Below are 25814 nucleotides of genomic sequence, written 5' to 3' on the forward strand. Positions count from 1 at the left end.
GGATTTGAAATGAAACCTCTACAACAGAATTCAAGTGCAGATTGTAACATTTAATTTGAAGGTTTGAACAAAAATATCTGATAGAAATTGTAGGAATTGTACACATTTCTTTACAAACACTCCACATTTTGGGAGGTCAAAAGTAATTGGACAAATAAACCAAACCCAAACAAAATATTTTTATTTTCAATATTTTGTTGCGAATCCTTTGGAGGCAATCACTGCCTTAAGTCTGGAACCCATGGACATCACCAAACGCTGGGTTTCCTCCTTCTTAATGCTTTGCCAGGCCTTTACAGCCGCAGCCTTCAGGTCTTGCTTGTTTGTGGGTCTTTCCGTCTTAAGTCTGGATTTGAGCAAGTGAAATGCATGCTCAATTGGGTTAAGATCTGGTGATTGACTTGGCCATTGCAGAATGTTCCACTTTTTTGCTCTCATGAACTCCTGGGTAGCTTTGGCTGTATGCTTGGGGTCATTGTCCATCTGTACTATGAAGCGCCGTCCGATCAACTTTGCGGCATTTGGCTGAATCTGGGCTGAAAGTATATCCCGGTACACTTCAGAATTCATCCGGCTACTCTTGTCTGCTGTTATGTCATCAATAAACACAAGTGACCCAGTGCCATTGAAAGCCATGCATGCCCATGCCATCACGTTGCCTCCACCATGTTTTACAGAGGATGTGGTGTGCCTTGGATCATGTGCCGTTCCCTTTCTTCTCCAAACTTTTTTCTTCCCATCATTCTGGTACAGGTTGATCTTGGTCTCATCTGTCCATAGAATACTTTTCCAGAACTGAGCTGGCTTCATGAGGTGTTTTTCAGCAAATTTAACTCTGGCCTGTCTATTTTTGGAATTGATGAATGTATTGCATCTAGATGTGAACCCTTTGTATTTACTTTCATGGAGTCTTCTCTTTACTGTTGACTTAGAGACAGATACACCTATTTCACTGACAGTGTTCTGGACTTCAGTTGATGTTGTGAACGGGTTCTTCTTCACCAAAGAAAGTATGCGGCGATCATCCACCACTGTTGTCATCCGTGGACGCCCAGGCCTTTTTGAGTTCCCAAGCTCACCAGTCAATTCCTTTTTTCTCAGAATGTACCCGACTGTTGATTTTGCTACTCCAAGCATGTCTGCTATCTCTCTGATGGATTTTTTCTTTTTTTTCAGCCTCAGGATGTTCTGCTTCACCTCAATTGAGAGTTCCTTAGACCGCATGTTGTCTGGTCACAGCAACAGCTTCCAAATGCAAAACCACACACCTGTAATCAACCCCAGACCTTTTAACTACTTCATTGATTACAGGTTAACGAGGGAGACGCCTTCAGAGTTAATTGCAGCCCTTAGAATCCCTTGTCCAATTACTTTTGGTCCCTTTAAAAAGAGGAGGCTATGCATTACAGAGCTATGATTGCTAAACCCTTTCTCCGATTTGGATGTGAAAACTCTCATATTGCAGCTGGGAGTGTGCACTTTCAGCCCATATTATAAATATATAATAGTATTTCTGAACATGTTTTTGTAAACAGCTAAAATAACAAAACTTGTGTCACTGTCCAAATATTCCTGGACCTAACTGTAAATGCATCCTTGCTACTTAGTGTTGGCATATCACATAAAAGCTTTATACGGTTATGTGCGCACGCAGAGTATTTGCAGAAGTTTTCTGCATCAAATCTGCACCTCCTGGCAGAAAAACGCACAAAAAAAGCTTGTGTAAGTGGTGCGTTTTTTTGCCTTGCATTTTTTATAATGAAGTCAATGGGTAGAAGGGCTGAAAATCTTAGGCAAAAATGCACCAAGAATTGACATGCTGCAGATTATTTTCTGTATCAAATCTGCAAGGAAAAAAAATAGCAACATATGCACAGCATTAAAGAAGACTCATGGACTTTGCTTGCATAAGGATAGACCTGAAGATTTGTGACAAAAGTGCACCAAAAACGCAGTGTGCGCTCACAACCTAATATACATTTAAGTTTCTGGGTGTAATGTGAACAAATGTGGAAAGGTTCATCGGGTATGAATATTTTTTCAAGACACTGAATGTTTTGACTTCTCCCAGTTTATCTAGAGACTGAAATATCAACCACAGTTGGAAATAAGAGCCATGACATGCAGGAAGCTTTAAAGATTTGTCCCACAAAGAAAGTAAAATTTAATCAATAGATCTTGGAATAATAAGTTCCACAATTGAGTGCTAAAACATTTACTGTTTTGAGATAATCTTATAATTGTGCCCTTGCCATATACAGTTAGGTCCAGAAATATTTGGACAGTGACACAATTTTCGCGAGTTGGGCTCTGCATGCCACCACATTGGATTTGAAATTAAATCTCTAAAACAGAATTCAAGTGCAGATTGTAACGTTTAATTTGAAGGTTTGAACAAAAATATCTGATAGAAATTGTAGGAATTGTACACATTTCTTTACAAACACTCGACATTTTAGGAGGTCAAAAGTAATTGGACAAATAAACCAAACCCAAACAAAATATTTTTATTTTCAATATTTTGTTGCGAATCCTTTGGAGGCAATCACTGCCTTAAGTCTGGAACCCATGGAAATCACCAAACGCTGGGTTTCCTCCTTCTTAATGCTTTGCCAGGCCTTTACAGCCGCAGCCTTCAGGTCTTGCTTGTTTGTGGGTCTTTCCGTCTTAAGTCTGGATTTGAGCAAGTGAAATGCATGCTCAATTGGGTTAAGATCTGGTGATTGACTTGGCCATTGCAGAATGTTCCACTTTTTTGCACTCTTGAACTCCTGGGTAGCTTTGGCTGTATGCTTGGGGTCATTGTCCATCTGTACTATGAAGCGCCGTCCGATCAACTTTGCGGCATTTGGCTGAATCTGGGCTGAAAGTATATCCCGGTACACTTCAGAATTCATCCGGCTACTCTTGTCTGCTGTTATGTCATCAATAAACACAAGTGACCCAGTGCCATTGAAAGCCATGCATGCCCATGCCATCACGTTGCCTCCACCATGTTTTACAGAGGATGTGGTGTGCCTTGGATCATGTGCCGTTCCCTTTCTTCTCCAAACTTTTTTCTTCCCATCATTCTGGTACAGGTTGATCTTGGTCTCATCTGTCCATAGAATACTTTTCCAAAACTGAGCTGGCTTCATGAGGTGTTTTTCAGTAAATTTAACTCTGGCCTGTCTAATTTTGGAATTGATGAATGGTTTGCATCTAGATGTGAACCCTTTGTATTTACTTTCATGGAGTCTTCTCTTTACTGTTGACTTAGAGACAGATACACCTATTTCACTGAGAGTGTTCTGGACTTCAGTTGATATTGTGAACGGGTTCTTCTTCACCAAAGAAAGTATGCGGCGATCATCCACCACTGTTGTCATCCGTGGACACCCAGGCCTTTTTGAGTTCCCAAGCTCACCAGTCAATTCCTTTTTTCTCAGAATGTACCCGACTGTTGATTTTGCTACTCCAAGCATGTCTGCTATCTCTCTGATGGATTTTTTTCAGCCTCAGGATGTTCTGCTTCACCTCAATTGAGAGTTCCTTAGACCGCATGTTGTCTGGTCACAGCAACAGCTTCCAAATGCAAAACCACACACCTGTAATCAACCCCAGACCTTTTAACTACTTCATTGATTACAGGTTAACGAGGGAGACGCCTTCAGAGTTAATTGCAGCCCTTAGAGTCCCTTGTCCAATTACTTTTGGTCCCTTGAAAAAGAGGAGGCTATGCATTACAGAGCTATGATTCCTAAACCCTTTCTCCGATTTGGATGTGAAAACTCTCATATTGCAGCTGGGAGTGTGCACTTTCAGCCCATATTATATATATAATTGTATTTCTGAACATGTTTTTGTAAACAGCTAAAATAACAAAACTTGTGTCACTGTCCAAATATTTCTGGACCTAACTGTATGTACTGTGTAATGGCTGTGTCTGACTCTGCAGGAACTTGGTCATTGATTAAAATGTACTTTGTGGGACAGCACCTTAAGTCTTGAAAATGAAGGTGTCTTCAGCATACAAATCAACTTTATCTTTGTAGGGGCAATGTCAGAAACTCACATTATTAGATGAATGTAGATTGATACATTGAATAATTTGGCTGAAGTCTGTGTCCCTGTATTTGGTACACTGCCAAAACACTGTTACTATTTTCTCAAAGATGAGGAGCAATATCTCAAAAGGAGATGTTGGCTCTTGCTTTGTACCTTCCTGTTGTCTCTTAAATCTTGTCCTACGTTTTTGACCTTCCAGAATAAATGCCATAAAAGAGATAACTGCTCGTTGTCCTTTGGCAATGAAAGAAGAACTCTTGCAGGATCTGTCACAGTATAAGACCCACAAGGATAAAAGTGAGTAATATTTGTAAAACTATGAAACGTTTTATAGATTTTAAAAAAACTACAGCACTATCTTCAGTGCATTATTTTTTATTTTTTTTTATAAAATGCCAAATTTAATCCTTCCTGGATAGGCAAGCAATCCTTTAGTGTAACTGTCCCCTCTTGGCTTACTTTATTCCATTTTTACCACTGATAAATGCTGTGACCAAGCGCTAGAGAACCGAAACCTAGGCTTTGCCAGGTCAGTCGTTTTGTGATAACTAGTGATGATTGAGCACTACAATGCTCTGGTGCTCTGTACTTATTAAGATTAGTTGGATGCTTGGATGGGCGCAAGTCCAACTCCCGAGAATAATTTAAGTCAATTGGGGACACAGTTCATTTTTCTGGAAGATTTCCTGGGAAAATGGTGCAAGTCCCCCATTGACTTCAAGTTGTGCCCATTCAAGCATCCAACTGCTCTTATCGAGTACCGAGCATAGTAGTGCTCACTCATCACTAGGGATGAGATTTGCTTTTTTTTATCCGTTCACATCATTTCTGGGAAGACTTGGTAGATGAACCCACTGGTACTCAACACACATCACTGAAAGATGTAGTTAATACCCATAGAAGTTCTATGGAGTTACGGTAACTGTGTAGCACAGCTGGCTACACTGTTCTGAAGTTTCAAAGATTACATCTCAGGAAAATTCTGGAAGCATTAGACTGGAGGCATGTTGATGACTTTTAAATATATTGTTGATGGTTCAAGAGCTCTTTGAATGATGCTTGTACAAATGAAAATGTCTTATTATAATTTTGGATTTTTTTTTCGCCTGTGTCCCAAATTAGATGTGTCAATGTCTGCAAGGGCGCTGATCCAGCTCTTCCGTACATTAAATCCTCAAATGTTACAAAAGAAATTCCGGGTGAGTTAAAATTCTGACTTGGTAGGTTTTATACATACAGGTTTTCATGATTTTATATAATCTGTTACTATGTGGTGGAAACATTCCCTCATATGGAAGTGAGAGAAATTTGCTCAGGTAGATGGACAATGGAGGCAATTAGATGGTAGGTTTGTCATATCTTAGCAAGCAGAAAAAAAAAACCCTTTCAAATAAAAGAACCAGCCATCAAAATGGCTACTTTCCAGAAAGAAGTTAAGAAGAATCCCTCCACACAGGCAGTAAAGAGAGGACTATGACTTCTTGTTGGGATGATATAAGGAACTGCTTCCTGTCAGACTGGTGCTCCTATAAAAAAATTAGATATTTGAAGGGAGCTTGTGCTGGGAAACATGAATTCATGTGACATTAGATACTAGGAAGGTCTTCTGAATGGAGAAAATAAATACATTTTACAGAGGATTTGAAAGTTGTCGAGCCAAACCTTTCAGGCAGGAAGAAACCTTTATCAAGATGAAGGCCATTTATGGGAAAACCAGCATGGCAGACTGGAGGAAAGAGCCTCAAGCTGGTCATCCAGACCAATTGGGTTGTACCAATAAAATCATCCACAGAAGGAAAAAATAAGTTCTGCTTCTTGCAGGCAATACAAACATTCTAATCCACTGTTCAAAACTGTTGGACCCCAAAAAAAAATCAAATCAAGATGTCAATTGGGAAAACTCACCCATCCATCATGTGGACCCTGTAAGAATGTGAACAAAGTGATCTGAATCTTTCCTCCAGAGGACTACAAATTCCTTAGAGGAGGAAAAAATCCAATCGAAAGTATTCTATGGTTAAGGAAATAACGACTATTTCTTTATCGTTCCTATGGGAGACCCAGACATTGGGTGTATAGCTTCTGCCTCCGGAGGACACACAAAGTACTACACTAAAAAGTGTAGCTCCTCCCTCTGAGCATATACACCCCCTGGATAACCAGATCTAGCCAGTTCATTGCTTTGTGTTCAGGAGGCATACATCCACACATGCATTCTCATCTGATTTTTCATTTTTGGAAGATTTTGAAGAAAAGCGGGTCCAAGTCTGGACCCCCGGCATGTCCCTTCTCACCCCACTGTGTCGGCGGTGTTGTTAAGGTTGATTCCAAGGCTGGAGCCTTGCATGCCGCGCTCCTTCACCATCCCTCGGGCTCTGGCTTGAAGTGGGAGCCAGCACGGTTCTCCATGCTTTGCAGGAGACCGGTCTCCATCCGCAGCCCTTCAGGATCCTGCTGGACGGAGCACTCATCCCCAGGGACATGGCCCTGCGTCTCAGCACGCTAAGTACCTGAGACGTTTATGTTCTGGGGGTCCCTGTACTTTTATTATGTGGGGAGAGTGTGCTGAGTGGTTTTTTTTGACATTTCCGGCGGGTTCTCTGGCTGTCGCCTGAGAACCGCGCCGATGGTGCCTGCGCGCCGGTCTCACCGCTCAAATTTAGGCCCCGGCTTCGCCGGAGGCCTACTTTCGGTTTCACTGCCCTCGCATGTCATTCATGCAGAGGGACAGTGTGGCTCCGCCCAGCGGCCGTTCTGCACAGGGGAGAGACACTCCTCACTGAGTACATGTCTCCTCCCCTGTAAGTCTCTTTGGCCCTCCAGATCCCGCTCTCAGGGTTGGCCACGCCCCCTCTCCTCGCTCCGGCGCCATTTTATCAGCGTTTTCTCTGCAATCAGCACTGGCTGCAGCATCCCTGCTGAGGTGCTTGGGGGTCCGGGCTTTGAGATCTGGAGGGCACACAACACCGCTCCAGCGGTCTGGTAATCCACAGCCTCTGGTTGTGGGTCTCCGTATATACTCTCTGGGGGTCACTCTGGCAAGAGCCCCCACTTCAGCAGCATGTCTCAGACGAGGAGCAAGGCTCCAAAGCTATATTCAGTATGCACTGCATGTAAGCTCGTGCTGCCTGAACCGAGCACATATCCACATTGTGATGCCTGCTCTGCCCTGACAATGCCTCAGCCTGGAATCGCCCCCCCAGTGGTCTCTCTGGCTGCTCCGACTCCTGTGGCTGAACCCCCGGCTTGGGTAGAATCCTTCTCTAGGTCAATCTCCCAGTCTTTTGCCGACTCCATGGGACAGTTGTCCCGGACTTTGCTGAACATGCATCAGCCCCCTTCACAGGGTGCCTCTGCTGCTAGGGCTCTCTCAGCGGAGCTCACAGAGGATTCATCATCTGGTCCCAGACCCCGTCCTCCTAAAAGGAGACGCAGGGTCCCCTCTCCTTCCTCGTCCCGCGGCTCTGATTCAAGAGCTGACTCGCAGGACGAGGCGGATGCCTTTACTGGGGGCTCGGAGGCTACCTCCATGTGCCCCATTGATCTGTCCGAAAGTGACTTAGATGTTAGTGATTTGATTGCGTCCATTAATTCTGTACTGGACCTCAATCCGCCAGTTTCAGAGGAGCAGCCCTCTCTGGCAGAAAAGCACCAGTTTACCTTGCCTAAGAGGACAAGGAGTGTGTTCTTTAACCACTCCAGTTTTCAGGCCACTGTGACCAAGCCTAGGGCTTGTCCTGACAAACGCTTCCCAAAGCGTGGTTCTGATGACCGTTTTCCCTTTCCACCTGAGGTGGTCAAGGAGTGGGCTCATTCACCGAAGGTAGACCCTCCGGTGTGTAGACTCTCAGCCCGGACCGTTGTATCAGTGGCTGATTGCACTTCCCTTAAGGATTCCACTGACCGCCAGGTTGACCTTCTGGCCAAATCTGTATATGAGGCGGCAGGGGCCTCGTTCTCCCCATCTTTTGCAGCAGTGTGGGCTCTCAAAGCCATCTCTGCTTCTCTAGAGGAGATGCATTCCCTCACCAGGGAATCTATGCCCGAAATGGTTGCCTTAACTTCTCAAGCTTCAGCTTTTTCATCCTATGCCATGTCTGCCATGCTGGAGGCTTCTCACCGCACTGCGGTGGCTTCGGCTAATTTCCTCGCTATCCGCAGGATCTTGTGGCTTCGAGAGTGGAAGGCAGATGCTTCTTCAAAGAAGTACCTTGCTGGGCTCCCTTTTGCTGGATCCAGGCTATTCGGTGAACAACTGGATGAAATTATTAAGGAAGCTACTGGCGGGAAGAGTACTTCCATGCCACAAACTAAAACCAGGAAACCTGCCCAGGGTAGGAACCAGTCGAGGTTTCGTTCCTTTCGTTCCTCCAACTGGTCATCCTCTAAGCCCTCGGCCTCGTCCACTAACTCAGCCAAGGACCAAAAATCCAACTGGCGCACAAAGGCGTGTCCACAGAAGACCACAGGAGCTGCTGCCACTAAGGCAGCCTCCTCTTGACTATCTGGCCGTGCCAGCAACGTCCTTAGTCGGTGGCAGGCTCTCCCACTTTGGCGACGTGTGGTTTCAACACGTCTCCGATCAGTGGGTGCGGGATATCATCTCCCACGGCTACAGGATAGAATTCTCTTCCAGCCCGCCAAACAGATTTTTTCTGTCAACTCCCCCCTGCTCCAAGGCCGCCACCTTCTCTCAGGCCGTGGCATCCTTGCAGGCCAACGGAGTAATTGTACCGGTTCCCGCCCGGGAGCGGTTCAGAGGCTTCTACTCAAATCTCTTCCTCGTTCCCAAAAAGGACGGTTCCTTCCGGCCCTTCCTGGATCTCAAGCTTCTCAACAAGCATGTGCGGCAGGTGCGGCATTTTCGCATGGAGTCTCTGCGATCAGTCATTGCCTCAATGACCCAAGGAGATTTCCTGGCATCCATCGACATCAGAGATGCCTATCTGCATGTGCCAATTGCAGTTTCACACCACCGTTGGCTACGTTTTGCAATCAGAGAGGAACATTTCCAATTCGTGGCTCTCCCCTTCGGGTTAGCCACGGCTCCTCAAGTATTCACCAAGGTCATGGCAGCAGTGGTTGCGGTTCTGTACCTCCAGGGGTTGGCAGTGATTCCTTACCTGGACGACCACCTAGTCAAGGCTTCATCCAGCGCAGACTGTCAGTGGAGTGTCTCGCTCACTCTCGCCACTCTAACCCAATTCGGGTGGCTTGTCAATCTGCCCAAATCCACTCTGACTCCGACCCAGAGGCTCACGTACCTAGGGATGCAGTTCGAGACTCTGCCGGCACTTGTGAAGCTGCCCTTAGTCAAACAGCAGTCCCTCCATCTGGCGGTGCGCTCTCTGCTGAGGCCCCGCCGTCATTCCATCAGGCACCTAATGCGGGTGCTGGGTCAGATGGTGGCGTCAATGGAGGCTGTTCCCTTTGCCCAGTTCCATCTGCGTCCTCTGCAGCTGGACATTCTCCGCTGTTGGGACAAGCGGACTTCCTCCTTGCACAGGCTAGTGGCTCTGTCGCCACAGACCAGGAGCTTCCTTCAGTGGTGGCTTCGGCCCCTCTCAGGGGCGCTCTTTCCTGGCCCCGTCCTGGGTGATCCTCACCACGGATGCCAGTCTATCCGGCTGGGGAGCGGTATGTCTCCACCACAGAGCGCAGGGCACTTGGACTCCGTCCGAGTCAGCCCTCTCGATCAATGTGCTGGAAACCAGAGCTGTGCTTCTAGCTCTCCTAGCCTTTCACCACCTGTTGGCGGGCAAGCACATCCGAGTCCAGTCAGACAACACGACAGCGGTTGCCTACATCAATCACCAAGGCGGGACACGCAGCCGCCTGGCAATGCTGGAGGTTCAACGCATCTTTCAGTGGACGGAGGACTCCAAGTCCACCATATCCGCAGTCCACATCCCAGGCGTGGAAAACTGGGAAGCAGATTATCTCAGCCGTCAAACCGTGGACAGTGGCGAGTGGTCCCTGCATCCGGCAGTGTTTCGGTCAATCTGCCGCAAGTGGGGCACTCCGGAAGTGGATCTAATGGCATCCCGGCACAACAACAAGGTTCCGGTTTACGTGGCTCGCTCCCACGATCCTCAGGCCTTTGCAGCGGACGCTCTGGTTCAAGATTGGTCCCAGTTTCGTCTGTCCTACGTGTTTCCCCCTCTAGCTCTCTTGCCCAGAGTTCTGCGCAAGATCAGAATGGAGGGCCGTCGGGTCATCCTCATTGCTCCGGAGTGGCCCAGGCGAGCTTGGTACCCAGACCTGCTCCATCTGTCCGTAGAGGTGCCGTGGCATCTTCCGGACCGTCCAGACCTTCTCTCACAAGGTCCGTTTTTCCGCCAGAATTCTGCGGCTCTCAGATTGACGGCGTGGCTCTTGAGTCCTGGATCTTGACGGCTTCTGGTATTCCTCCTGAAGACATCTCCACTATGGCTCGGAAGTCTTCCTCGGCCAAAATCTATCACAGGACCTGGAGAATTTTCCTGTCCTGGTGTCGCTCTTCCGGCCATGCTCCTTGGCCTTTTTCCTTGCCGACCCTTCTGTCCTTTCTACAGTCCGGTCTGCAGCTAGGACTATCCCTCAATTCCCTCAAGGGACAAGTCTCGGCTCTGTCAGTGCTGTTCCAGCGGCGTATCGCCCTGCTGGCTCAGGTCCGCACCTTCATGCAGGGCGCGTCTCACATCATTCCGCCTTACCGGCGGCCCTTGGATCCCTGGGACCTCAATTTGGTCCTCACGGCCTTGCAGAAACCCCCCTTTGAGCCTCTTAGGGAGGTTTCTTTGTTTCGTCTTTCACAGAAAGTAGTCTTTCTAGTGGCCATAACTTCCCTCAGGAGAGTCTCTGATTTGGCTGTGCTCTCTTCGGAGTCACCTTTTTTGGTTTTTCATCAAGACAAGGTGGTTCTCCGTCCGACTCCGGACTTTCTCCCTAAGGTGGTTTCTCCTTACCACCTTAACCAGGACATTTCCCTGCCTTCCTTTTGTCCGGCTCCTGTTCATCGCTTTGAAAAAGCGTTGCATACTCTGGATCTGGTGCGGGCGCTCCGGATCTATGTGTCTCGCACCGCTGTTCTTAGGCGGTGCACCTCTCTTTTTGTGCTAACCAAAGGTCGGCGTAAGGGCCTCTCGGCTTCTAAGCCGACCTTAGCTCGTTGGGTTAGGTCTGCCATTTTCGATGCCTACCAGTGTACTCAGGTGCCTCCCCCGCCGGGGATCAAGGCACACTCGACCAGAGCTGTCGGTGCCTCTTGGGATTTCAGGCACCAGGCTACGGCTCAGCAAGTCTGTCAGGCTGCCACTTGGACTAGCCTGCATACCTTTTCAAAGCACTACCAAGTGCATGCTCATGCTTCGGCAGATGCGAGCTTGGGCAGACGCATCCTTCAGGCGGCTGTCGCCCATTTGTGAAGTTAGGCTCTGCCTACTTCTTAGTTTTTCTGTTTATTCCCACCCATGGACTGCTTTGAGACGTCCCAATGTCTGGGTCTCCCATAGGAACGATAAAGAAAGAGAATTTTGTTTACTTACCGTAAATTCTTTTTCTTATAGTTCCGTATTGGGAGACCCAGCACCCTCCCTGTTGCCTGTTGGCAGTTTCTTGTTCCGCATGTTATCACCGGCTGTTGTCGTGGACAGAGTCTCCGGTTGTTCCGGTTCTTGCTCTGTCTTTACTTGTGGGTGGCTATTCTCCTTCAGCTTTTGCACTAAACTGGCTAGATCTGGTTATCCAGGGGGTGTATATGCTCAGAGGGAGGAGCTACACTTTTTAGTGTAGTACTTTGTGTGTCCTCCGGAGGCAGAAGCTATACACCCAATGTCTGGGTCTCCCAATACAGAACTATAAGAAAAAGAATTTACGGTAAGTAAACAAAATTCTCTTTTTTGTAGCCCAAAGAATCTGTTTTGCAGACCTGAGATGTTTCCTAACCAAGAGAGCTAAAAATGGTAGAGTTTGCTAACCCCACCCCAGAAATCCTAAGTAGTAGTCCCATATCTGTTTGCTATTTTAGGTACATTACAGCATATAATTTAGATATGTTAATCTCTTGAAAATGGAAAACCGCTTTTAGTCATATGTTCTCTTGGTACACAGTTCATCCACTGACCAATGAGTGTAACAAAATGTCTCCATGTATGAAAGTGGAAAAATGGTGGCATTCTATAAAGTTTGCATTACCTTTATAGCCATGGTGGGTACAACATGCAGCAGAATACGATTCTGGCTGGGTAGTAGAGTGGGTCTCTGCTTGCAACCAGGAATGGTGTGTGATCCCATGGCTTGTTCGAAGCAGAGGAACTAGGATGTCCTGGTCTACATTCTTTTCATCACTTCTTCCCACCTAGTGATCATCACTGCCTCCATTTGTGGGGAGAAAAGAATAAATAAACTAAATTAACAAGGAGCAGAGACCTGCCTTTTACTTACACTAAGGTAAATCTGACAGTCCAGTGTCTGCAGGCGGAATGTAGCCTAAGGAGGAGGGGTTATGACTTTTGCCTTGTTGTCCACCACCTAGTAGAAGCAGCCTGCCCACAGCCTACATGTCCCCTGAGGACAAGAATGAGAAGTGAGATTTTGTGTAGTATAATTTCGGTACACATTTTAATAATTTAATACATTTACTTAGGGTAAACCAACAGAAGCATCTACAGAAGCAAAAATTCATGCATATGGAGAATTGGTTGCAAAAGACTATATTCCTGGAGCTGAGGTATTGGAAGTTGAAAACAAAGAAACAGAAGAAACAGGGGAAGATGGTAATTAAAGACACAAAATGACACAATTGTGAAACCTTTGACTGAACATGTAATAACTTAGTATATGTTATGTTCTCAGATGGCTGGGAAAGCGCAAGCCTCAGTGATGATGATGAAGATGGGGAGTGGATTGATGTCCATCACTCATCTGATGAGGAACAAAAGGAGGTTGTAAGTATTGAAACATGGTTTAATTATTCCCAATTTTAATATACAAAGTTTTGTTACAGTAAGGAGTCAGCAAACTATCCATGGAACAAAATTACCTTTTGCATGGGTAAAGACTGTTATTACAGTCATTATAGTTGTGAGAGCCATCCTAAATACAGATCATGGGAGCAGCCATCTTGGAGTTGGCAGATTCCAATGTGTTCTAATAGGGCAGGTCCCCAGATCCCAGGTTGGTTATCAGCAGTGTTTTGACATGACAATTCTATTTATCCATTCAGTTAGTGTATCTAAGTTTATCCTGTATGATACTGCGCTGAGCTTTTGTACCCAAGTGTGTTGTGTAGTGCTGTGCTGTTTATCTTGTGTATCCAAACCTACTGCATGTGAAGCTGTCACCTGAGCTAATTTATCTAAGGGTACTTTCACACTTGCGTTGTTTTCCTTCCGTTACAATCCGCACTTTTGGAAAACAACGGAATCCGTTAACGGATTCCGCTGTTTCCCATAGACTTGTATGGTTGACGGATTGTACCAAAAGGACCTGCGTTGCTTCCGCTGGGCGACGCTCCGTTGCTTCTGCCCAGCAGGAGGAACGCAGCATGTAACGTTGTTTTGAGCAGCGGAATCCTCTGGATTTCACTGCGCATGCTCTTTTTTTTTAAATCAAAAACTTTATTTTCGCTCGTGGTGGCTGAACGTTCAGCTGAGCGCCCGGCCGTCGGCAAGTGACAGCGCTCAGCTGAGCGACCGGCCGCCGGCATGCCCGGGCGCCGGCAAGTGACAGCGCTCAGCTGATCAGCCGGCTGCAGGGAGCGATCAGCTGATCACCCGGCGGCCGGCTGCAGGGAGCGATCAGCTGATCACCCGGCGGCCGGCTGCAGGGAGCGATCAGCTGATCACCCGGCGGCCGGCTGCAGGGAGCGCTCAGCTGATCACCCGGCGGCCGGCAAGTGACAGCGCTCAGCTGATCACCCGGCGGCCGGCTGCAGGGAGCGCTCAGCTGATCACCCGGCGGCCGGCTGCAGGGAGCGCTCAGCTGATCACCCGGTGGCCGGCTGCAGGGAGCGCTCAGCTGATCACCCGGCGGCCGGCTGCAGGGAGCGCTCAGCTGATCACCCGGCGGCCGGCTGCAGGGAGCGCTCAGCTGATCGTTCACAATAGTCTGCCGCCGGTTAAACTGTAAAAAAAAAAAAAAAAAAATCAAAACAGATTCCGTTGTTTTGCAGCATCCGTTGCATCTGTTGTGCCACTATATGCAACACATTCGTTGCATCCGTCACGCAATGCAACGGATGCCATTCAACGCAAGTGTGAAACTAGCCTTAGCCTTTTAATCTCTTGTACTGTGCTGATGCACCACTGTTTCTAATCATGTAATTCAGATAGGGCTACTTATCGGTTTTATCTAGCTATGTTATTTGATACTGCAAGAATATCTGAGCTCCTGATAGTGTAGACAGTACTAATTATCCAGTGTATCTAAGACTAGGCTCACTTTCATACAGTGCTCTAAACTAAGCACTGAGTCAAGGGTTGGGAGGTCCATCCAAATCTAAAAAAAACAGGATTCAAATAGAACCGCCAGCAGAAGCCGTGGAAAGTAAGAAAGAATCTTTGTCTGGCCTTCACTCCAATGGTGTCCATCTTCTTTAGATGGACATAAAGCTTTAATCTACCTCAATTAAAAATAACACCTTTTTATTTTGAGGCTGGATGCAATCCAAAGTGACATCTACCTCATTATTGAGACTTCCACTTTCCTGGATTCCATCTGTATCCCTTTTTTTTAGGCATTTATAAAGTACTGCAGAAACATTGCTCATTATAGGGAGTATTTAATGAAAGTGAAGTAGGCCTAAGCCTTTCATATTGTCATGATGTTACTTCATGAAACACTAGGGGACCCTAGGCTATCCCTCACCTCTGGATTACTCCTAATGGTAGAGACGCAGGAGTCTTGTGTCTTTCTATACTCTGAGAAATACTACTCTAATACCCTCCTCCCCCCAGGGAAGTACAGGACAGGAGTGAGATGATAAACAGATAAGGACAGCCAAGGGAAAACCAAAACTGACATACTGCCCACACACCGGAATAGACAGAGAGACTCAGAAGAAAAACAAGAAAAGGAGGGTAGCAACCAAAAAGGCAACAAGGGTAAACTCCACAACCTCAGAGCAACAGATATCACATCAGATAGCCTGGATCACCACACCTCCCCAGACCAACTAAGATTAACAAACTACACCTTCCACTAATGTCCAGCCAGTATATATAGGAGGAGAGCAGATGTCGTTGGCTCCCCCATAATATGTGATCAAAGATGACTTACCAGCAGAGCAGTAGGGAATAACTCTTTCAAGCCTGCCTATGAACTACCAATCTGTTGGTCGATGCCCGAGTAAGCTTGCTCTGATTACAGACCTCAAAGCCGTTATCAGGCAGAGTGTCAGATTTAGTAGTCTGAACAGAACCTGACGCCGCCATGATAGTCAGCGAAGATGGCGAAAATCTCTGTGTTGTTATAGTGTATGCTGAAGTCTTTTCTGTGTGATACTTGGGTACAGTTTCTAAGCAGCACAGTATGTTGTGGGTCACTGATCCGTTGAGCTGATGTATCTAAGCCTATAATGTGTAAAAGTGTCTGCTTTGTAACATTGTGCTGCAGAGACACTGTATCTTATCCTTTTATGTGTGATACTGTGCTGCAGAGCTGCTGGATAGAATTCTTTCATGTTTGATACTGTGTTGGAAATTGTAGTTTCTCTATCGTTTCATTGGGGGACACGGGACCATGGGTTATGCTGCTGTCACTAGGAGGCTGACACTAAGTAAACATAAAAAAGTTAGCTCCTCCCTAGCAGTATACACCCCGAGCCGGAGGCGGGCTCAGATCAGTTTTTAGCTTAGTGTCGTAGGAGGCTGATGTGGGCCGTCTCGGCCCCCCTCAGCCATGTATGTTTTTGCGCTTTTTTCTTTTATTTCTGCGCCGCTCATCGCTCTCATACCTGTCGTCTTCTTCTCTGCAGGTATTCGCTTCACTCATTCTCCGCAGCCCCGTGGGTACCGCTCCCCAGGGTCGCAGGGGCTTGAGACTTCGGGACCCTCTACCCCGCCCATCCCCGTGGTACCACTCCCGGGGGTGCGCGTGTGGGCAGGTTGTTTTGTGGGCACCCCTGATTCGCCCTGAGGTATCACCCCAAAGGGCGTACAGGGGAGTACAGCAGGGATGGATCCTACGCAGCGTGTGTGATAGATGGGGCCCTGTCACGCTGCATTCTCCTGGAGGGGGCTGTCTACCCCCATCATGATGTCCACTACCCTGCCTTCAGCACGCTCTCCCCCGGAGCCTTCCTGGACGAGCAGCGCTGTTCACAGGCAGGGCCAGGGAGCCCTGCCTGCACTGCATCCATCGCTGAGCCGGCGCCGCCGATTGCAGGTAGGACCGACTTCCCTGCTCTTTCCCCCGGCCCTCTCCATAAATTTAGTCCCCGGTCTCGGCCTAGTCGCTCCTGCGTCCTAGCCACGCCCCCGCTGCAGCGCTATTGGCCGCCGGTCGTCTCCCTCTGCACCTCCCACTGCTCTGCCTCCTGGCTGATGGTGGGGGCTGTGAATCCTCCGGTTTTTTCGCGCCGGAATCCTGCTCCTCCCCCAGCCTCCTCCAGCGTCCCCTCGCCATTTTTGCCTGCCTCTGGTCCCCTGAGGCTGCAGCGCGCCGGCGTTCTGATTTTTCTGGCCAGCTCATTCCTGGACTCCACTTCTGGACTGGTGGGCAGCACGCAGGACCTGGGTAAGCTCTGCTCTTAAGGAGTAGCCCTCACTAGGTAGCATTCTCTGAGTTTAGGGACGAGTTAACCCTCTCCTGTCTCCTTCCTAGCAGCCACCAGGGAGAGTACCTGTTTGCACCATGCCTAAGGCTAAGCCCACCCAATCCAAGCAGGCCCCCTTTGCACTATTTTTTGCATGCTCCTCCTGCAGCTCCAAATTTTCCCAGGGTCAGGACGCCCCACTATGCTCCGTCTGTTCTACAGACGCGCAGCCTCCGCAGGACTCCGCGGCCGACGTTTCTGATACCGCAGACGCCACAGCGCCATATGCTGCAGGGCCCTGCGTCCCGCCCCCCCCCCCCCCCCGACTGGCTAGCGTCCCTGTCCCAGTCCGTAGATTCCCTCTCTGAGGCTTCTCGGACCATCGCGCAAGCTCTACGCCTGCTGCCGACGCTCGCCCAGATTCCCGCAGACCCGGCGCAATTGCCTCCGGAGCAGGTGAGCCCCGTTGCAGGGTCCTCCTCTGCTGCTCAGAAACGGACCCGCCAGGTCTCGTCCTCAGACTCTTCCCAGGTTTCACCTTCATCCCCAGGTCCAGACCGTCAGTCCTCCAGGGAGGCTTCTGACTGCTCCGAGGATGATTCCGATGCGGTACCCCTGCAGGACTCAGAGCAGGCGGCCGATATTCGGCACATGGTAAATAGCCTGATAGAAGCAGTAAACCAGACCTTGAAGGTACAGGTGGACCCAATCTCCTCCCAGAGCACCCAGGTCTCCTTTAAGCGGGTGAAGCGGGCCCAGAACACATTCAGCGGACATCCAGAATTCGCTGAGTTACTGCGCAGCCACAGGCAACAGCCGGACAGGGTATTTACCAGCGGTAAGTCCATCGATTTGCATTATCCCTTTCCTGAGGGTCTTCGAAAGGATTGGGCAGGTTCCCCTGTGGTCGACCCTCCAATCTCCCGCCTGTCTTCTCACACAGTCCTTCCACTCACTAACGGTACGTCTCTCAAAGACCCTACGGACCGTACTATTGACAGGTTGGCCCGTTCCGCCTTCGAGGCAGCGGGCTCATCCCTCTCTCCGGCCTTCGCCTCGGTTTGGGTTGCGAAGGCCCTGATGTCCTGGGCGGACACGCTACGCTGCGGTCTCCGCGCCATTCCTGCCAATCCGGACCTGGTTCCCATCGCCTCGCAGATTTCCCTCGCGGGTGAGTACTTGCTCAATGCAGCCCTGGCGTCTGCAAGTTGCGCGACCCAGGCCGCCAGCAACAATGTGGCCATCCGTCGAGCCCTTTGGCTCCGGTCCTGGAACGCGGATGCGGCCTCTAAGAAGTCACTAACTTCCCTGCCCTTCCTAGGGGAGCGTCTCTTCGGAGATAGGCTGGACCAGCTGATCTCTGATGCAACGGGAGGAAAGAGTACATCTCTCCCCCAATTGCGCCCCAAGCGCTTCCAGAATCGGCGCCCCACCGCTCGTTTCCGGCCCTTTCGCAGCTTCAGCTCCAATCCCCAGCCGCGGAAAAGCCGCTCTCCTCCGAGAGACAGGAAGACCCCGTCATTCAAGACCAATCCCGCCTGGCGTTCACGCCCCCGCCAGTCCACGAGATCCTCTTCTGGTTACCGCCGTCGTTCCTCCAAGTGACTCGCGGTCGGCGCGCAACAGCGCCAGACTTGTGGGAGGGCGCCTGTCTCGTTTTCAGCATGTGTGGATCCCCCTGACCGCCGATGCCTGGGTCAGAGAGATCATCACATCAGGCTACAAAATAGAATTCGAAGCAAAGCCACCGAGACGTTTTTTCCTATCTCGCCCTCCCGAGTCTACCGCGCGGGCTCGCGCGTTCTTTCACTCCATAGACTCCCTCCTCCGAACCGGAGTCGTGGTACCAGTCCCTCCCGCAGAGCGTTTCAAGGGGTTCTATTCCAACCTTTTCGTGGTCCCCAAAAAGGACAGCTCTGTCCGTCCCGTCCTCGACCTAAAGCTTCTGAACAGGTCGGTGAGACCTCGGCCGTTTCGAATGGAGTCACTCCGGTCCGTCATCGCGTCCATGGAGGTAGGCGAATTCCTGGCATCGCTGGATATTCAAGACGCCCATCTTCACGTCCCGATAGCCACCTCTCACCAACAGTTCCTCCGTTTTGCGATAGCGGAAGATCACTTCCAGTTCACGGCTCTTCCCTTCGGCCTCGCATCCGCACCCAGGGTCTTTACAAAGATCATGGCTGCTGCCATGTCCGTCCTGCATGCCAGGGGTGTCATGGTCATCCCGTACTTGGACGATATGTTGATAAAGGGCTCTTCCTTCGAGGACTGTCGTCTTGGGGTTCAAGTCACGATCGACACCCTTTCACGGTTAGGGTGGCTGATAAATCGGAAGAAGTCCTCTCTGATCCCGGCCCGTCGGATCACCTTTTTAGGAATGGTATTCGATACCATCCAAGGGCGAGTTTTCCTCACACAGGAGAAGATCTCCTCCCTACAATGAGGACTCCGCGCTCTCCGGCGTCAGCGCCAAGTGTCCATCAGGTTCGGCATGCGAGTCCTCGGTCGTATGGTGGCGGCGATGGAAGCGGTACGCTTTGCACAGTTCCATCTCCGGCCCCTCCAGCTGGCCTTGCTGAAGAAGTGGGACAGATCTCCGTTTTCTTTGGACCGCAGGTTTCATCTTTCGCCGGAGACCCGCCACTCCCTCCGTTGGTGGCTCAATCAACGCTCCCGCTCCACTGGAAGATAGTGACCACCGACGCCAGTCTCCAGGGCTGGGGAGCAGTGTTTCGACATCACACAGCGCAGGGCCGATGGTCACCGAGAGAGAGTTGCCTCCAGATCAACATTTTGGAGATAAGAGCCATCCGGCTAGCCTTGCAGCAGTTTCGGCACCTAGTACAGGGTTGCCCGGTCAGGATCCAGTCGGACAATGCGACGGCGGTGGCGTACATCAACCACCAAGGCGGCACAAGAAGTGTCGGGGCGATGCGAGAAGTCAAGAAGATCTTGCACTGGGCCGAGTGTCATCACTCACTGATCTCAGCGGTACACATCCCAGGCGTGGACAATTGGGCGGCGGACTTCCTCAGCAGGGAAGGCCTCGCCTCCGGAGAATGGTCCCTCAACCGGGAAGTCTTCAACCAGATCTGCGACAGATGGGGAGTTCCGGATGTGGACCTAATGGCCTCCCGGTTCAACCGTCAGGTTCCGCACTTTGTAGCGCGGTGCCGCAACCGCTTGGCTTTAGGAGTCGACGCCCTCACCCTGTCATGGAGCCAGTTCAGTCTCCCGTACATCTTCCCTCCGCTCCCTCTAATTCCGAGGGTCCTCAAGAAGATCAAGGCGGAAGGGATACCGGTCATCCTAGTGGCTCCGGACTGGCCCAGGCGAGCATGGTTCGCGGAACTAACTCAGCTCATCGCAGACGCTCCGTGGCGCCTTCCAGACCGTCCAGATCTCCTGCAGCAGGGGCCTCTCTTCCATCAGAACTCACAGGTCCTAAATTTGACGGCCTGGCCATTGAATCCTGGGTTCTAGCTAAGGCTGGTTTTTCCTCAAGAGTGATTCAGACAATGATTGGGGCCAGGAAGCCATCTTCATCAAAGATTTACCACCGCACGTGGAAGGTTTTCTTCAGGTGGTGTGAAGAGCAGAATATTTCTTCTCCTCTCGCCTTCTCCCTTCCTTCCCTATTGGCATTCTTGCAGTCAGGCCTAGATGCGGGTCTCTCGCTCGCAACACTAAAAGGCCAGATATCGGCGTTATCAATCCTGTTTCAGAAGCCACTGGCCGCTCGTTCACAGGTTAAAACCTTCATCCAGGGAGTGGCCCACCTGGCACCGCCGTACCGTCGGCCTCTAGAACCGTGGGACCTTAATCTAGTCCTAGGGTCACTTCAGGGCTCCCCATTCGAGCCCTTGCGAGAATCTTCCCTTTCTCACCTGTCTTGGAAGGTGGTGTTTCTTGTTGCCATCACTTCTATTCGCAGGACGTCAGAGCTGGCAGCTCTCTCTTGTCGTTCCCCCTTTTTGATTTTTCACCAGGACAAAGCGGTTCTCCGGCCAGATCCCGCTTTTCTCCCAAAGGTGGTCTCCCCGTTCCATCTTAACGAGGAAATCGTCCTTCTGTCCTGGCCCCTCTCACAGCTTGGAGAGGTCCTTGCACACCCTGGACCTAGTGCGTGCACTTAGAATTTATGTCTCCAGAACCGCGCCGTTCCGTAAGTCAGATGGTCTGTTTGTTCTTCCTTCTGGTCCCAAGAAGGGTGAATCGGCATCCAAGGCCACAATTGCCAGATGGATCCGTTCCGCCATATCAGAGGCCTATCGGATTCGGGACAAGTCTCCGCCGCGGGGGGTAAAGGCGCACTCTACCCGCGCAGTGGGAGCCTCTTGGGCGATTAGGCATCAGGCGTCGGCCGACCAGGTCTGCAAGGCCGCCACCTGGTCTAGCCTGCACACCTTTACTAGGTTCTACCAGGTTCACACCCAAGCATCGGCAGATGCTATTTTTGGGAGAAAGGTCTTGCAGGCAGCAGTTGCACACCTGTAATAGGGTGGCAGCATTCAATTATAGTGCAAGCCCGCCGAGGGAGGTTGTTGTTTTTCTTCCTCTGCGGGTTTTTCGGTATTCCCACCCAGGGACTGCTTTTGGACGTCCCATGGTCCTGTGTCCCCCAATGAAACGATAGAGAAAGTAGGATTTTTGTGTACTCACCGTAAAATCTCTTTCTCTGAGTCTTCATTGGGGGACACAGCACCCACCCTGCTTGGTTTTTTGGTTGATTCAATTGCATTTGCCTGCTATTTTTTCAGCGGTCTTATGTTCATAGACCTCTTGTTTGCACTGCTGCATTGTTTTAGTTACAACTTGTGTTTATGTATGGTGATTCTGGTACTCCTCCTACTGCTTGTGCACCAACTGATCTGAGCCCGCCTCCGGCTCGGGGTGTATACTGCTAGGGAGGAGCTAACTTTTTTATGTTTACTTAGTGTCAGCCTCCTAGTGACAGCAGCATAACCCATGGTCCTGTGTCCCCCAATGAAGACTCAGAGAAAGAGATTTTACGGTGAGTACACAAAAATCCTACTATTGTCTGATGTTTTATGCAATACTTATTGAATATAAAAAAATTCTACATTTTTACTGTACGCTTATGCAAGAATCTCTTATCCTGAGTAAACCAGACAACCATTCTACTTGTCCCTTTAAACCAGCATTGGCAGACATATATTTTTTTATCTGTGGAGGAATTGGAGCTTTGAAAGCTTTTCTAAAAGTAGACAAGTTGTAGAAGGATAAAGATAGATAGATAGATAGATGGATGGATCTGGATTGATTGATGGGTGGATTAATTGATAAGTAATTAGATATAAAAAAAAATTGAAACTAAGACCAGGGTGACAAATTGTGGAGATTCACTTTAAAGGTGTTATCCAGTGAAAACCAGAGTTCGCCTATCCATGGGATGTGATTGCTGAGACCCGCACCAATCAGCAGAACAGAATCCATGTATACCCATTGGAATAGAGCAGCCGTGCACGTGCTTGACCACCGCTCATTCCCAATGGGGTTACCAGTCACTGCGCTCTGCTTTTTCCCGCACTTTCATAGAGAATGAATGGAGTAGTGGTCCAGCATCCATCCTGTCTCTCTCTATTTTGTAACTGGGATAAAAATTCCTTGTTTGCCAATCTTTGTAGGCATCAGCAGTTTGACCCCAACCAATTATTAAGTTATCATCAATCTGTAGGATGTGATGACTTGTTTTCACCTGGACAGCTGCTTTAGACTTATTTATTCATGCCTCTATGAAAGCATAAGTAACATGAGTGATCTTTAAAGGCGTTTCCTCTGAAGAACGTATCTAACATGTGAACTTCACTTTTATCTGGTTTGTCTGGGTAACAATATTTAGGCCATTTTCACACTCGTAACGCAGGTTTATTTTTATAATGTTAAGGACAGACCAATTTATTTGATTACTTATTTTCAGTTTCTAAAATGCAATTCACAGTAGCATTTTGACATTACATTTGTCTGTTTTCATTTTTATTACTGATGCATTAGACCGGTTTCACACGTCGGCATTTCACCGCTTTGCCGGATCTGTCACACTCCAGTACAGTGCAATACAGTACAATGGCATCGCGGCAACCTCCGGTCACATGACAGTATGTGACCGGCGCTTGCCGCTATGCCATTGCACTGTACTGGAGTGTGACGGATCCGGCCTTAAAGGGAACCTGTCAGCAGAAATTTCCCCTAAAACCTAACAGATTCCCCCTCTGCAGGCCCCTTTGTCACGTGATAGTATTTTGAACACGCCCCTATCACGTGACAAAGGGACGTCATCCCTGGAAGCAGCCCATACAGTCTAGCACCTACACTGAGCACAGTGTGACGCTGGAGAGGTTTGCGCGCTCACGAGATTATGGGCGGGTACTTGCTGATAACAGTCACAGTCCCGCCCATAATCACTTGCCTGCGCACACGTCACCAGCAGTCACAGTGCTCAGTCCCGTGAGACTGGCACTGGGCATGCGCGGGGATGGCTGGAGCAGTGGGCGGCGTCCAAAAGTATGGAAATCAGCGATGGGGGCGGCATACAGGACCAGGGGGCAGAATAACGGCCATCAGGCTGCCCGCCCCCGTGACACATTTAGAGAATCAGAAGCCAAAAAGGTACCTCTTTATAAACTCTTTTTCTTCGGCGCTCCATTGGGAGACCCAGACGATTGGGTGTATAGCACTGCCTCCGGAGGCCACACAAAGCATTACACTAAAAAGTGTAAGGCCCCTCCCCTTCTGGCTATACACCCCCCGTGGGATCACGGGCTGCTCAGTTTTCAAGCTTTGTGCGAAGGAGGTCAGACATCCACGCATAGCTCCACTGTTTAGTCAGCAGTAGCTGCTGACTATATCGGATGGAAGAAAAGAGAGCCCATATAGGGCCCCCAGCATGCTCCCTTCTCACCCCACTTGCGGTTTGTAAGGTTGAGGTACCCATTGCGGGTACGGAGGCTGGAGCCCACATGCTGTTTTCCTTCCCCATCCCCCTGAGGGGCTCTGAGGAAGTGGGATCTTACCGGCCCCCAAACCCTGAGGCCGGGCTCCATCCACAGACCCAGAGAACCTGCTGGATACGGAGCTGGGTACCGTTCAGGGACAAGGCCCTGCAACATTCAGGTACTCTGTGTCCCCGTATGGACAGGCCGCGCACACTCCAGACTTGCTGGGTGTGCTAGTGCGCCGGGGACAGTAGCGCTGCGCGCTGGGGTTTGAGTCACTGCAGCTTAGCTGAGTGACTTTATGTGTTGGGAACTACCGCGCCGGCCGCTCCGGGAGCGGCGGCGCGGCTGGGACTTGTAGTGCGCCGGGGACTTAGCGCCGACCGTGCTTTTACGACGGCGGCGCTTATAAATCGAGTCCCCGGCTTTTGCGGCCTAGCTCCGCTTCGTTCCCGCCCCCACCCTGTCAATCAGGGAAGGGGACAGACGCTGTGCAATCGTCAGCGCCGAGGGCTGGAGCCTTATTTACATGCTCCAGCCCTCTCACTGGGCACAGTGGGACGCAGGTTTCCTGCTTTTTGTCTGAGCACGCCCAGGGCCCGCCCCTCCTCCACAGGACGCCGGCAGCCATTCCTGTATGCAGTCTGGCTGGAGAACGGACACAGGCTCTGGGAGACCCAGACTAGGGATTTCTGGCGACCACACACCCGCGTTAAGCGGGCGGTAAGCAGCACATTAGTGCTGGCCCCACTAGTGCCACAGTGTTATTTGGTGTACTTTTTCCTGTACCAGATATATATATATATATATACTGCACTGTACGGTCGCTTCTTGGCTTTATACCCTATATTGCTCTGAGGAGACAACAACATGTCATCCACAAAACGCAAGGGTGCCAAGGCACAGGCTGTATACACTGCTTGTACAGCATGTGGGGCTAATCTACCGGCAGGCTCCAACGACTCCCATTGTGTGCAATGTTCGGTCCCGGTGGCACTTCGTCAGCCAGAGTCTATGGTGGTAGTGGCCCAGGCAGAGACGCCTGTGAACCCTGCCCCGGTGACGGGGACAGAATTTGCAGTCTTTGCTGATAAAATGTCTGTGACTATGACAAAAATCCTCGAGACCTTGCAGTCCAGGCCAGTTGCTCAGACCATGGACACTGCTGTGTCTATGCTCCCCGGTCCCCCTCAGTTGGAACCAATCCGTACTTCAAGGGGGTCCCAAGCATCACAGGCTGAAGGCTCTGACTCGGATGACAGTCCCAGGCAGCCTAAGCGAGCTCGCTGGGAGAGACCCTCCACGTCATCACGCTGGTCAGGGTCTCAGCGAGAAGGGTCTCTATATGATGAGACAGAGGTGGGTGATCAGGAGTCTAGTCCTGAGACCGCACTCAATCTGGATACGCCTGATGGTGACGCCATGGTAAATGACCTTATAGCGGCCATCAATAGGCTGTTGGATATTTCTCCCCCAGCCCCTTCAGCAGAGGAGGCAGCTGCCCAGCAGGAGAAATTCCATTTCCGGTATCCCAAGCGTAAATTGAGTACTTTTCTGGACCACTCTGACTTCAGAGAATCAGTCCAGAAACACCATGCTTATCCAGACAAGCGTTTCTCCAAACGTCTTAAGGATACACGTTATCCCTTTCCCCCTGACGTGGTCAAACGCTGGACCCAGTGTCCAAAGGTGGATCCCCCAATATCCAGGCTTGCAGCTAGATCCATAGTTGCAGTGGAGGATGGGGCTTCACTTAAAGATGCCAATGACAGACAGATGGACCTTTGGTTGAAATCTGTCTATGAAGCTATCGGCGCGTCGTTTGCTCCAGCATTCGCGGCCGTGTGGGCGCTCCAAGCTATTTCAGCTGGTCTGGCACAGGTGGACTCTCTCATACGTCCAGCAGTGCCGCAAGTGGCGTCCTTAACTACGCAAATGTCTGCGTTTGCGACCTACGCTATCAATGCGGTACTGGACTCTACGAGCCGTACCTCAATGGCGTCCGCCAACTCTGTGGTTTTGCGCAGAGCCTTGTGGTTAAAAGAATGGAAAGCAGATTCTGCTTCTAAAAA

General features: G+C 49.8%; 1 protein-coding gene across 1 annotated transcript in view; it reads left to right on the plus strand.

The window, feature by feature from the left end:
• Positions 1 to 25814, plus strand: part of SDAD1 (SDA1 domain containing 1) — a 164294-nt gene that overhangs the window by 116279 nt on the left and 22201 nt on the right. The window contains exons 15-18 of the mRNA XM_075337456.1: positions 4247 to 4344; positions 5170 to 5246; positions 12674 to 12803; positions 12883 to 12974. Of these exons, the coding sequence (XP_075193571.1) occupies positions 4247 to 4344; positions 5170 to 5246; positions 12674 to 12803; positions 12883 to 12974 (397 nt within the window). The remainder of the gene's footprint in view (positions 1 to 4246; positions 4345 to 5169; positions 5247 to 12673; positions 12804 to 12882; positions 12975 to 25814) is intronic.

The sequence above is a fragment of the Anomaloglossus baeobatrachus genome, chromosome 1 (assembly GCF_048569485.1).
Source record: "Anomaloglossus baeobatrachus isolate aAnoBae1 chromosome 1, aAnoBae1.hap1, whole genome shotgun sequence".
Lineage (NCBI taxonomy): Eukaryota > Metazoa > Chordata > Amphibia > Anura > Aromobatidae > Anomaloglossus > Anomaloglossus baeobatrachus.